This window comes from Pezoporus wallicus, unplaced genomic scaffold (genome assembly GCF_028554395.1).
Source record: "Pezoporus wallicus isolate ANWC-B61680 ecotype Strahan unplaced genomic scaffold, APGP_CSIRO_Pwel_v1 contig_7684, whole genome shotgun sequence".
NCBI lineage: Eukaryota > Metazoa > Chordata > Aves > Psittaciformes > Psittacidae > Pezoporus > Pezoporus wallicus.
In genome coordinates, this window is record NW_026642638.1 from 580,165 (window position 1) to 593,022 (window position 12,858).

Sequence of the window (12,858 nt, forward strand, 5' to 3'; positions counted from 1 at the left end):
ATTGAAGTTGTGTTTTTTTTCTATGTTCTAGTTATGTTTTTCTAGAGATGTGCACAGCTTCCTTTTAGAGTACCCTAACGCTCAGGTTACCTTTAGAAATAGGTTATTATTGGCTGAAAGATGAGAATAATCAGAAGACTCCCAGAATATTGAAATTGAGAACGGTCTTACTTGTTCCCTCACTATTCAAATAGAGTTTCAGCAAAAGTATGGAAGGTCAAGTTTCATGTATGTAATAATCTGAAATAAAAATGCTCTGCAGTATGGCATAAAGTGGTCTCATTTTGAGTGTACAGTGCATTTGCTAGACTGTCCTGGTTTAATGGTCTGGGGTGTGTTTAAGTATTCTGAGACCTTTTGTTTTCAGAGCACACAACCTAACAGTTTTTTAAAGGCATGAATATCTTTTTCAATTTTTTTTTTTTTTTTTTTTCAGGATGGGATTTTCATAAGCCCATTTTTTAGCAATTTTGGTTTTGTTGCTGCAGGATAATTCCCAAGTTTAGCTTTGATTTTCTTCCCCCCATCCCCTGGTTATTTCCATTCATTGACTTTGATTTTGGTGTCCATCTAGACAGTGAACATACAACCGTGGCTGGAGATGTTCCCAAAAGGTATCCTGTGGAGTATAAAATACCTCCTATGTATAAGGGAGATTGGTATTTTAGTGTGCTTCCAGGCATTCCCAGAAACAGGCAGCGTAACAGGCAGCCTACAGGCCCATGTGTGGAATGGGCAGCTGTGTTTCATAGTTACTAATCAGTCATTCCTTAAAGATGGTACAGAAAAAATACAGGTGAAGTTCTTGTTTTTTTGAGAATCATATTTCTGGATGACTTGCTAGCAGGGGAGATAATCTCCAGGTACTAGTAGGTAGGTTGGGAGGGGCAATGTGGCATGAAGTTTCTGAGTTCTTGGGAAATGACATTAAAGAGATCAAGGCAGCAGAAGTTTTCAGTATTTCCTTAGGAAGAGGGAATGAAAGGATGTTCCTAGTCTCTGTTTCCATGATGCTGGGTGCAGACACGTTGCAAATTGTGTGCAGCTGTGGTAGAACTGAAGCCAGAGTCTGTCCTTGCTTTATGCTTTTCAGGGGCAAAGGAGAACATGCTTCCTGATGATAATTCAGTCTTAACTCTTACCCAGTAATGAAATTGTAATAACAAGCTTGTATGCCTTGTTTCTGAGCTGTTAACTGCCTGTTCTGAGAAACAGTAAACCAATTGTTTTGTAACATCGATGAGAAAGGAACTGTCTGTTGTTTTAAATTCAGATATTAAAAAAATATTGATACAAGGTATTGTATTTTTTTTTAGCTAGTTACTGTGGGAGGTATGGAATTGCTTTATTCTTCACAAATATCTTGCTAATTCAGAGCAAGAATGAAAGTGTTTATTTCCATTTGCCACAAGTTTTAAAAGTTATGTTACACTACTGCTTTCATTACTGAAATAGTTCTAAAGAGGAGTCACGAATCAAACTTTGAATGCATACAGTTTTCAGATCTGAAGTATTTTATAATTCTTTTGGTTGGAATAATGAAGCTCTTCCAGAACTGTTTAGTGTACTCACATGGTTATATGTTTAATTGAGCTGGCCATCTTCAATACAAACAGTCAAACTCATGGTAAATTTTAAAATAGTACATTCATTAAGAAACATACATAGTTTGTAAGCTATCCTTCTTCAATTTAGTAAAATACAAAGAATTTAACATAAATGCTTTCTCTAACTGTTTGTTCCAGATGAGACTGTCTTGTCTGGGTAGGATGCCTATTAAATCACTTGAGGAAATCCGGCAGATGTTCCAGAGGTTGTCAGTCCGGAGACTAAGTTCTTCCCCGCTTCCAAGTGTGAAGGAGTCATCATCTGAAAGCCCCACTAGTTTTGTGAGCAAACTATCTGTTTTCAGAATGAAAATGGCTTCACCTGCTTTGGAGGAAGCTGCTCAAAGGGCTGATGAGCTTCATAATATGGATAGCCCAGAAAATTCACAAGTGCCTCAAGAATTAGATATGGTGAATGTAGCTGCTGGCTGTGAATACAACAGTGCTACGTCATCTATTGAATTGTCTCCCTTACTTAAACTTTGTTATGAAGCTGAAAGTCCAGATGAAGCTGCCTTAGTTCATGCTGCTAGGGCTTATAGATGTATTTTACAGTCTAGGACTCCAGGTCAAGTAACTGTGGACTTTGCAGGTCTGGGATCTTTAACGTTTCAGCTTTTGCATATCCTGCCTTTTGATTCAGTGCGGAAAAGGATGTCAGTGGTGGTTCGGCATCCAGTCTCCAAAAAAGTGATGGTGTATACAAAAGGTGCAGACTCAGTCATGATGGATTTATTGAGAACTGCATCTGAAGGTATGTACAGAACTTTTAATTATTCTCTCACCTTTATCGTTCTTCAGTACAGTTGAACAGGTGGCCAGGTTCATGAGAAGAGACAAGTAACCAAGCAGAGCTATTTTCTGTGAATAGTTCCTTATAGGGAACCCAGAAAGGTCTTATTGCTTGTCCCCTAAATATGTTTGTGCTGTGTGCTGGTGTGGAAACTAAGAAGAGAGAAGCAGCTGTTATTCAGATAATTTAGCTGTGTCTAAGCAGACCCTTTCGAGGGGGTCTGAAGTATTTCCAGTTACAAAGTAAGGCCACCTGCTTGAATAGGTGGCATCTGCTGTGCAGCAAGAGGTGTTTATTAGAGTGGAATACTTTGTAGTCTTTGCCAGTGTTAGTGTTTCTGAGCTGTTTGAGAGAGGTATCAGTAGCAGATGTCATCAATCAGTGCTTTTTGAGGTGGGTTTTTTTTTCCTTTGATTACTATTTCTATGTTTCTAGGTGTAATAATAATACCTGCAAAGTGTGTGGTGCCTCCTCACGGGCCCTATTTTTAGGGGTAAACATTTTTTGAATGGGCTACTGCAGGGATGCACCATGTTTAAGCATTAACTGATTTGCTCATACACTAGTGAACAGTCATTGATTTTTAACTGAAGGCAGTAAAAAGAAAACATTATCTGTGTATGTTAGAAGTAAATACCTAAATATACTTAAGTTCATAAGATGTTCCAGGTGTTTGGGGATCTTTTTATGGTTTGGAAATTAGTATAAAGGAATTAATTTTTAAAGGCTTGCTTTTTGCAAAAGGGAGTTTGGTTTGTATGTTCCGTGGCTGGCTGATCTCGGTAAGGAAGACGGGTATTTCCAGTTCCAAGGGTGGATTTTAACTCAGCCAACATTAGCCTTCTGAAGTCTAGACAAAAAGCTGCTGTAGGCCGGGGGGCAGAAATGGTACCTTCAAAATCCATCATCTTACTAGGGGGGTAATTTTATGTCTTGAGGTGCCTTTCCTTACTTAGATTCTCAAGGTAGACTTGGAACCTAACTTCTACATGTCTGAATAGCCCACCCCTTAACAGTTATTTTAAAAAAAGCTTTTCTATGACTGCCCTTTTAGCTCCCTCCCACTATATGTTTTGACATATACTACTAGCATCCAAAGATGTATCAGTACCAGATAGGTTCTCCATCACTGCTGGTGCCAGCTGCTCTCTATAGATAAACCCACAGTACATTGTACAAACATGAAGATACTTTCACAGGTAAAATAAATTCTGGTAATATTTTGGTATTTTAAAAACTTATGTAGACCTTCAACATTTTCTGCTTAATTTATAGAATCATAGAATCATAGAATAGTTAGGGTTGGAAAGGACCTTAAGATCATCTAGTTCCAACCCCCCTGCCATGGGCAGGAACACCTCACACTAAATCATATCACCCAAGGCCTCGTCCAACCTGGTCTTGAACACTGCCAGGGATGGAGCATTCACAACCTCCCTGGGCAACCCATTCCAGTGCCTCACCACCCTAACAGGAAAGAATTTCCTCCTTATATCCAATCTAAACTTCCCCTGTTTAAGTTTTAACCCGTTACCCCTTGTACTATCACTACAGTCTCTAATGAAGAGTCCCTCTCCAGCATCCCTATAGGCCCCCTTCAGATACTGGAAGGCTGCTATGAGGTCTCCATGCAGCCTTCTCTTCTCCAGGCTGAACAGTCCCAACTTCCTCAGCCTGTCTTCATATGGGAGGTGCTCCAGCCCCCTGATCATCCTCATGGCCCTCCTCTGGACTTGTTCCAACAGTTCCATGTCCTTTTTATGTTGAGGACACCAGAACTGCACACAATACTCCAGGTGAGGTGTCATAAGAGCAGAGTAGAGGGGCAGGATCACCTCCTTCAACCTGCTGGTCACACTCCTTTTGATGCAGCCCAGGATATGGTTGGCTTTCTGGGCTGCAAGCGCACACTGCCGGCCCATGTTCATTTTCTCATCAGCCAGCACCCCCAAGTCCTTCTCCACAGGGCTGCTCTGAATCTCTTCTCTGCCCAACCTGTAGCTGTGCCTGGGATTGCTCCGACCCAGGTGTAGGACCTTGCACTTGGCATGGTTAAACTTCATGAGGTTGGCATCAGCCCACCTCACAAGTGTGTCAAGGTCCCTCTGGATGGCATTCCTTCCCTCCAGCGTATCAACCAAACCACACAGCTTGGTGTCATCAGCAAACTTGCTGAGGGTGCACTCAATCCCACTGTCCATGTCAGCGACGAAGATGTTAAACAAGAGTGGTCCCAACACCGATCCCTGAGGGACACCACTCGTTACTGGTCTCCAGTTGGACATTGAGCCATTGACCACAACTCTGTGTGCGGCCACCCAGCCAGTTCTTTATCCCCCGAGTGGTCCAATCATCAAATTGATTTAGCCTAAGAATGCATATTTAAGTTGCTTTCTCTGCTTTTTGTGTGGTAATAGATAGTAATAATTCAGAAATGGAACAAAAGAAGATTAAAGAGAGAACTCAGAAGCATTTGGATGACTATGCCAGAAGAGGACTACGCACTCTGTGTATCGCTAAGAAGGTAATCCTTTTAATACATATTTTTAGGAATGTCTGTGACCAATCCGAGTGGTCCAGTGGAGCAGACACTGTTTCTAAGCAGATGGTTCCATTGCCACTCTTTGTTTATCCTCATGTTCTATATAGGAGAAATTTGTAAGCTGACCTGAATCAGTTCCTGACTTCTGTTAGCTTGTCATAGTTGTTGTCAGCATAGGATGCCAAGCAGCTTAATATCTTAATTCTAAGACAGGGGTTGTCAAACCCCTGGTTTTAATTCCGGAGTCCTGAGTGAAAGTTGCCACTGGTTGGAATTCTAGACCCAGACAAATTAAGCCAGACCTAGTTTATTTGGTTTCACAAACAGTTTGCGGTGTTATAAGCTCAGGATGCAAAACTTAGGTCTTGTTTTGAGGTTCCATTTTAAATTCAAAGCTGCTCAGATGCAAAATTTGATAGGGATTGAAACAGGTAAGAAACTTCTTTACAAAGCCTTATGGGAAGTGAAAGTACTTGCTGTATAGCTGTAGAGTCATCAATTTGTACACAGCTATACAGTGATTCTGTGGCTCTGTGAAATGCGCAATTAGAGAGCAGTAGGGAGGAGTATACTATGCTCGTTGGCCTGCCTACTTTTCATCTAAATGGAAGTCTGTTGGGCAGCTCCAGGAACCTGCAGGGTGCCAGTGAGTAACCTGGTTTGTAAAGCCTGGCAAAGTAATCTTACGCTATGGACATCATACTAAATCCATGAACATATTGGTGCATTTAAGACAGCAAAGTAACTGTGAGGACACCAAGGTGCCTTTGAAAACACAGTATAGATACATGCTGGATGTTTTCTCTCCCTCTGCAGGCGATGAGTGACGCAGAATATGCAGAGTGGTTAAATCACCATTTTTTAGCAGAAACCAGTATTGACAATAGGGAGGAGCTGCTGCTTGAATCTGCCATCAGGCTTGAGACCAAACTAACTTTGCTCGGTAGGTAGAGATTGCTATAACTCCCAGGAGACTGCTTATGGTATTCATAACTGGCATTTACTTGCTAACCTCAGTTAGCTTTCTGTGGGCCTAGAATTTATTGTCATTCCTGAATTTCCATGAATCTTCCTGGTAACTTTGTACTAGCTGTAAAACACACTGAAGACAGCAAGTGTTCTGTTGTTTGTAAAGGGTGAAGTTTTATTAATTTTTTTTTTATTTGGTTTCTTTTTTTGTGCTTATCAGATTTTTTTAAGTGTCATCATAATAAGCACGAGAAATGATAGTAATAAACCAAAGGCCTGCCTGGGCAAACATACGCAGGGATCCCACTTCTGGGCATGTTTTCCATCACTGTTGCATTTCTGGCTTAGCAAGTATGCTTGTGCTGTGTCCTCTTGTAATAACATGGAGATAAGAAGTCAGGAATGCTTCTTCAGGAGCCATTCCTCTGGTGGTCATTCAGCTGTGCAGAAATGCAGAGGCCAAGACAAAATGAAAAACATTCAGTTCAGATGTGTAAAAGGTAAACTGCAGGCAGTATGAGATAATAGCTCCACAGGAGTGCCCAGCAAATAACATTTGGGAAACAAAATTCAAAGATCTGACTGACTTATTGGGATGGTAAAGGCAGCTCATGCTAGAAGCTGAAGAGAGACAGATTCTGTTGTGTGGAAAGGTGTAACTCCATTCTGTGCTACATCTGCTCAGTGCAGATGCCATAAATGTTTTTAGTATGAAAAGGAAGGGAGAGTTAAGCGTATAGACTGCCCAAGTTGAAATAACAGTTTTCTTTCTTCCCCCAGTGCCTGACAGTGCCTCTCGAAGCAGTTTGCATCAAATAGATCCCAGCTTCTTTTCTGTCACTTTTGTTTACTTGCATCAAAATGCAAGTAGAGTGCAGAGCAAGGACCTGGTGGTGTTTTTTTTTCTTCCCAGTGACCTCAGGCCATGAGTTCTGTGCAGTGTTGGCAGCTACTTAAAGAAGAAATTGCTAAAGCATCAGAAATTTGGTTGACCTTTTGGTTCTTACCCATCCTCATATGGCAGTGCTTTGTATTCAGATTGCTGGCTACAGGCCCGCACTAGAAACATGCCAGGAGGGAAAATTTTGCTTTGAATTTTTTTATTGTTTGTCTTTCAGAATGAACCTAGCTGCAACTGTCTGAAGTTTCTTTCTGAGAAACTCTCTTAGCCTGAGAATCTCACAAGACAAAGCATGTCTTCTGGTTATGATTTAGTACCATTTGTGTTGTGAAAAAGCGATGAAAATGTCCTGTACAATAGTAAATCACTGGCACTGCAGCTTTTCAGAGTTGGTTCTGGTTTGTGCTCATGTTGTGTTACCCATTTTTACCAGAACAGAAGACTTTGTTAAGCTGGTTTCAGGGACACAGTTTTGCCTGCTGTGCACAGCAGAAAAAAAGGACATCTTTCTTAAAGTGTCTGTATTTTTTTTGTTGAAAGTCTTTCTTTAACCTCTAATGGTTGTGTATTAGAGCAGGTGTTTCCTCCCTGTGGAAGAACATGTCAACGTTGGCAGTGCAGGCAGGAGGAAAGGCAAACATAGAGCTTAGTACTATGAATTGGAAGGACCTATGACAGCGGGTACTGCAGCAATGAGCAGGGAAACCTGATGATGAATGTAAGATCTTTGCAGCAGTGTGCAAAACCATGACATAGGAAGAAGGGATTTTGGTGTGGAAAAAGGTGAGGTCTTGGGACAAGAGGTACACAGAATTCAGCTTGGGGAGCAGAGTTGAGGATAAGGAAGTGGGTCTTGGGATAGGAAGGATTGAGGTGATACATGAAAGAAGTTTTGGGGCAGTCTGAGATGGGAGGGACTGAGAATAATGGAGTATATTTGTCATGAGAATCGTGGGGGTCTGTGTCTCACAGCCATTGGGGAATGTAACAATTGTGAGAACAAGAAAAGTTGGCGTAAAAGGGTCTTCTGAAGAGTTGGAGGTCCCCAAGGCTGTAGCCAGTGTGTGTGTCAACAGCCTCACATGTGATGAGCTCTGGGACAGAAAGATGTGAAAGGGAGACATTCCCAAGCATATCCCAGTAGGGTGTCTTGTTTTGGGATGTGAATACATGCAGAGGACCATCTTGTCCTGTCACTCTTGCAGTACTTTGGTTTTGAAAATACAGTAGCACTAATCTTTGTCTAAATTAAGGTGCCACCGGCATTGAAGATCGCCTGCAGGAGGGTGTTCCGGGCACAATACAAGCCTTACGGAAAGCAGGAATAAAAATATGGATGCTGACAGGTGACAAGAGAGAGACAGCTGTCAGCATTGCCTATGCTTGTAAACTGCTGGAACCAGATGACAGAATCTTCACTCTCAAAGCACAGAATAAGGTGAGTAGAAAATTACACTTTTCTTCATGTTATGTGTTGGTTTGTTTTGTTTTTTCTCCACTGAAAAATTCAGCCAGGCTGTATCACAGGGCAGTACAGAAAAATAATTTCCCAACCAACTGAACACAGCATGATTTCCTGGAAGATGAAAATACTGGAAAACTGGCAGTTTGCTGCCTTGCGGGTAAAATATTGCATCCTTTATATATATGTATCATTGGTTTCTTTGTATACAGTCCATAAATTATGCTTAACTATTTTAATTGAATAAACTGCTTCATTTGTTTTTGTGGGTGGTTAGAGAGTTGACATGACCTCAAGTTGCATCAAGGGAAGTTTAGTTTGGATATTAGGAGAAATTGCTTCACTAGAAGGTTGGTCAAGCATTGGAACAGGCTGCCCAGGGATGTGACTGAGACACCATCCCTGGAGGTATTTAAAAAACATGTAGATACGGTGCTTAGGGATATGGTTTAGTGGTGGACTTGGCAGTGCTGGCTTAATAGTTGGACTCCATGATCTTAAAGGTTTTCTTCCAACCTAAATGATTCTGCTGTTCTCTCTAACTACAGATTTCAGGTGACTGTGACTTACAGCATATTAGCAATGTAAGAGTTATGGTCATATAAATTCTGTTGTATTAAGTTTCATATTTCTTTGTGTAGAATATTCCCTCAGCCCTGCTTGTCTTGCATGAATGTACAAAGAATTGTCCCATGAAACTACATTGTAAATCATTTAAGAAAACTAATCTGCCAACAATTTTATCAGAGAAAAGCTGCCTTCTCCCCACCACCCAGTAATTCAGGTCATTGATAGAGTGCTTAAAACTGCTGCTGTTTTGGGAGGCAAGATTCATCCTGTTTGATTGTTGCGTTCTCTTGTGGATGAGTATAACCAGCAGTTTTTCAAATCTTGTTTTTTATCAATTTGAGGGTTCTTAAGAAAGAAATTACTAACTGTAACTGGTAATCCAAGGAATGAAATGTCCCATCTCAGAGCAGAAACATGAAAACTGAGACTTCTCTAAAGGACTGGCAGCTTCTTCCAAGACCTTTTGTATTTCTTTTCTTCTCTGCTTATATGTTACTTTAGAAATTCAGTTTGTATCTGCCATAAAAGGTAGCATGGCAGGTGGTAACTGTGGGGAAAATAAAGTGAAAAAGAAAGGATTTTTAGTCCAGTTATGTTTGAGAAAAGCTTGGGGTTTGATTTTTGCTAACACTTTTTTCTTCCTTTTTTACTACAGGGACAGAGTGTCTTAACAGTAAGAACTGAGTCCCTTTTGCGGAAGTGCTCATCCTCCCTCTAACTAAGCTTTGAAATAAAAAATACGCAGTATTTGATACTGTTACATTTCAAAGGAAAATAAGAAGATTTAAGAACATGTAATTTCTTCTGTAGCATATAGCATGCAAATTGCATATATTGATGCCAAGAATCTTTTGGCCATCTTATATTGATTGTGATGAAGTAAAAAATTCCACAAGGCCAGTTCTTCAGTAATTCATTGCAGCTCACCTGTAATCTGATTTGAAATGCACTTTTGGCTTTGCATGCCAGACAAAAGAAGTGTAGAGAGCAAAAGTCTTCTATCAAAGCTGTATTTATTTTGCAGAATCCTTAATATCTTTCTTTTTTCTGCTAGTCTTACAAACATTTTCTGATTTGCTTCAGTTTTTTCCCTTCTAGTACAATACCCAATGCAACCTACTTAGCAAAGTTAAATCACAGGCCCTTTTATTAACCACAGACTGCATCCTTTGTGATTTTAAAGAGTTCTTCAACTCATGTCTAAGCCTTTCTGTATTCAAGTGAAATGCTACACAAGGGCAGCATCTGACTTTTTGTCCCTATGTATTTCATAAATTGGAAAGGGAGCCAGAATCCAAACAGTAATTTAATAAGTTGCCTTACTCTTGTCTTTAATTAGGATGCCTGTGCCTTGACGATGAGCAAAATTTTAGAAGGCATCCAGAAGAATACTTCTAAAAAACACCCCGGTCAGAAACTTGGGAATGTCTCTGCAACTCTCTCCACCCAATCTCCAGGGTTCAGTGCAGGCCTTGTTATTGATGGAAGGACTTTGGAGCATGTCCTTCATGACAGCCTACAGAATATTTTCTTGGAACTCACAGAAAAATGTCGGGCTGTAGTCTGCTGCAGAGCCACGCCACTGCAGAAGAGTGTCCTGGTCAGACTGGTGCGAAGTAAGCTAAAGGCAATGACATTAGCTGTAGGTGAGTCCTGTGGTTATTGGTTATCTTCTTTTCTCTGAAAAGTAGAAACCAGTTTCTTCTCTCCCTTTTTCTTTTGTTTTTGTTTATGTCTGTCACAAAATTTACTTTAGAGAGGATAATCCTTTGAATCGTAGTTGTCTCTGGTGTAAGATTATGTTAGTATTCTGAAGTAGCAAATTTAGTCCATAAACATTCTCGTGGTAACCTAAAGCAACAAGAACAGCAGCAATCCTGCACAGTGTTATGTAACATGTGCAGAGGAGTGAATAAAGGGGTCTTTCTTGGCATTCTTCATCACAACCCTCCTGAACAGGAAGGGAGAGGGAAGATGACTGGCTGAGTTTTTAAACACCTGTATTTTCTGTTCCAGCATACCAACTGCATTCTAACAAAATCAACAGCTAATATCCATTTGGAAAATATAGCTCATTTCAGTCAAGTCTTCCACTTACTTATCCTGCTTTCTGTAGGGTTTTCCCTAGGCTGCACTTTTGGCCATAACAATGCTTTTCTCCGAACATTCTGGTCTTGTATATTTGTCTTTTCCTGCCACCCCCATGGTTATGCAGTAGCCAGCAAAGCTACCTTCAGGTTGCATTCCAAGTAAGAGAGTTTATAGTTTTTTCTTCTTTTCTCTGTAGGTGATGGTGCCAACGATGTCAGTATGATCCAGGTGGCTGACACTGGTGTGGGAATATTGGGCCAAGAAGGCATGCAGGTAGTATATACAAAGACAGCTGCAAATGTCATCAGATTCCATTTTAAATTGTTTCAGTTTTAAATTGTTTACCCTGGAGGCCCAGTGGCTCCACAGCCCATTACTGAACACGAGCAAGATTTTGCAGCCTGAGCTCACACCCAAGCCTTAGCACTCTTCCAGCAGTGCTAAGAAGCTGAATGCTTCAGGGTTCAGACTCCAAACAACAGAGCTTGCTGAGTATCACCAAAATCCCTATTACTTATGTCCTGCCAGGAAACAAGCAGCCTAAGCATCAGTGATTTCTGTGCAGTTGTGTGGTAATAATAAAGACAGCCACATTCCTGCCTATGTTGTTGGGCTGAGCAGTTTGTATTAGTGTAAACTGTTGTATGGAGGGGCTCAGATCTGAGCGAGGGTAAGACTGTAAGCACTATGTGTAAAATAAAAAAAAAAAGCAAACAACAAAAAACCCAAACGTAAAATACAACTTTCCATCAGCTGCTAAGCTGCTCATTTGGCAGTATCTGAAGCTTATCTTTAACACCGTGGACATGACATATCCTTTCCTTCATGTGCGTTGCAGGCTGTGATGGCAAGTGACTTTGCAGTCTGTCAGTTCAGACACCTCAAGAAGCTGCTGCTTGTCCATGGTCATTGGTGTTATACCAGGCTTACCAACATGGTGCTTTACTTCTTCTACAAGAATGTGGTATGTAGCAGTCACATCCCAGGGCAATCACATTTTGCGTATTTGAGACCACTGAAGGTTTAGTGGGGCTTTATATATTTTTTTTTTTTTTTTTACTGTGAACAGTTTCAAAAAGCACCAAACAATTCATTTTCCGGTTTATGTCTGCAGAGACCAGAGACCCTTATTCCTTGGACTGAATTTCTTACTCAAGTTATCTGATTAAACAGCGGGTAATGGGTGTTAACCAGTGTAGTGGTAGCATGACTATTTAAATAAGTCATGTCCAAGTGTGAAATGTAAAGCTGTGACAAGTTTGAAATGTGTACTAGTCAAATATAATCTTGAAGTGTAGGATTGGCATGAGCTCTACAGCATTTATAATTATTTTTCCACAGATTACTGTGGAAAAGATCTGCATGTTTTCCTCCTGGCTTTTAAAACCCTTGTCTATGGGTAACATTTTGTCATGCCATCTTTGACTTTCCAGGCCTATGTGAACCTCCTGTTCTGGTACCAGTTCTTCTGTGGGTTTTCAGGCACATCAATGACTGACTACTGGATCTTGATTCTTTTCAATCTCCTTTTTACGTCGGTGCCACCTATCATTTATGGTGTCTTGGACAAAGATGTGTCTGCAGAGGTACTTCTCCAACTCCCACAGCTGTACATGACGAGCCAGAAATCTTTGGTAGGTTAAAGAGTGCTTGGTCTGAAGCAGATTGGAGTAGTCAGCATTTGAGCCATTTCTGTTGGTCTTTCCTTCATGGTTCACATCAGGAAAACATGAAGTTTAAAACCACTTTATTAGAAAAAACATCTAGGCTTGTGATAGAAAAAAACAAAAACTGTGATTTCAAAAGTTTTTGTAGGCTCTTTTCAGCCATATGCACCTAATCTTATCAAATATTTGATGATAAGAGAAATTAAGGACTTCAGGGGAAGCATTGTACTAGATAAACATTGTTACCAGCTTGTTC

The 12,858-nt window shown here is 40.6% G+C and overlaps 1 protein-coding gene across 4 annotated transcripts in view; it reads left to right on the top strand.

The window, feature by feature from the left end:
• Positions 1-12,858, top strand: part of ATP10D (ATPase phospholipid transporting 10D (putative)) — a 53,096-nt gene that overhangs the window by 33,347 nt on the left and 6,891 nt on the right. For 2 of the 4 annotated variants that reach the window (XM_057431065.1, XM_057431068.1), the window contains 8 exons: positions 1,746-2,361; positions 4,818-4,924; positions 5,759-5,885; positions 8,066-8,250; positions 10,184-10,490; positions 11,132-11,207; positions 11,767-11,899; positions 12,369-12,569. In XM_057431065.1, coding sequence (XP_057287048.1) covers positions 1,746-2,361; positions 4,818-4,924; positions 5,759-5,885; positions 8,066-8,250; positions 10,184-10,490; positions 11,132-11,207; positions 11,767-11,899; positions 12,369-12,569 — 1,752 coding nt within the window. Of the gene's footprint in view, positions 1-1,745; positions 2,362-4,817; positions 4,925-5,758; positions 5,886-8,065; positions 8,251-10,183; positions 10,491-11,131; positions 11,209-11,766; positions 11,900-12,368; positions 12,570-12,858 lie in introns of all 4 variants that reach the window. The other 2 variants (XM_057431066.1, XM_057431067.1) reach the window with 2 other exon arrangements.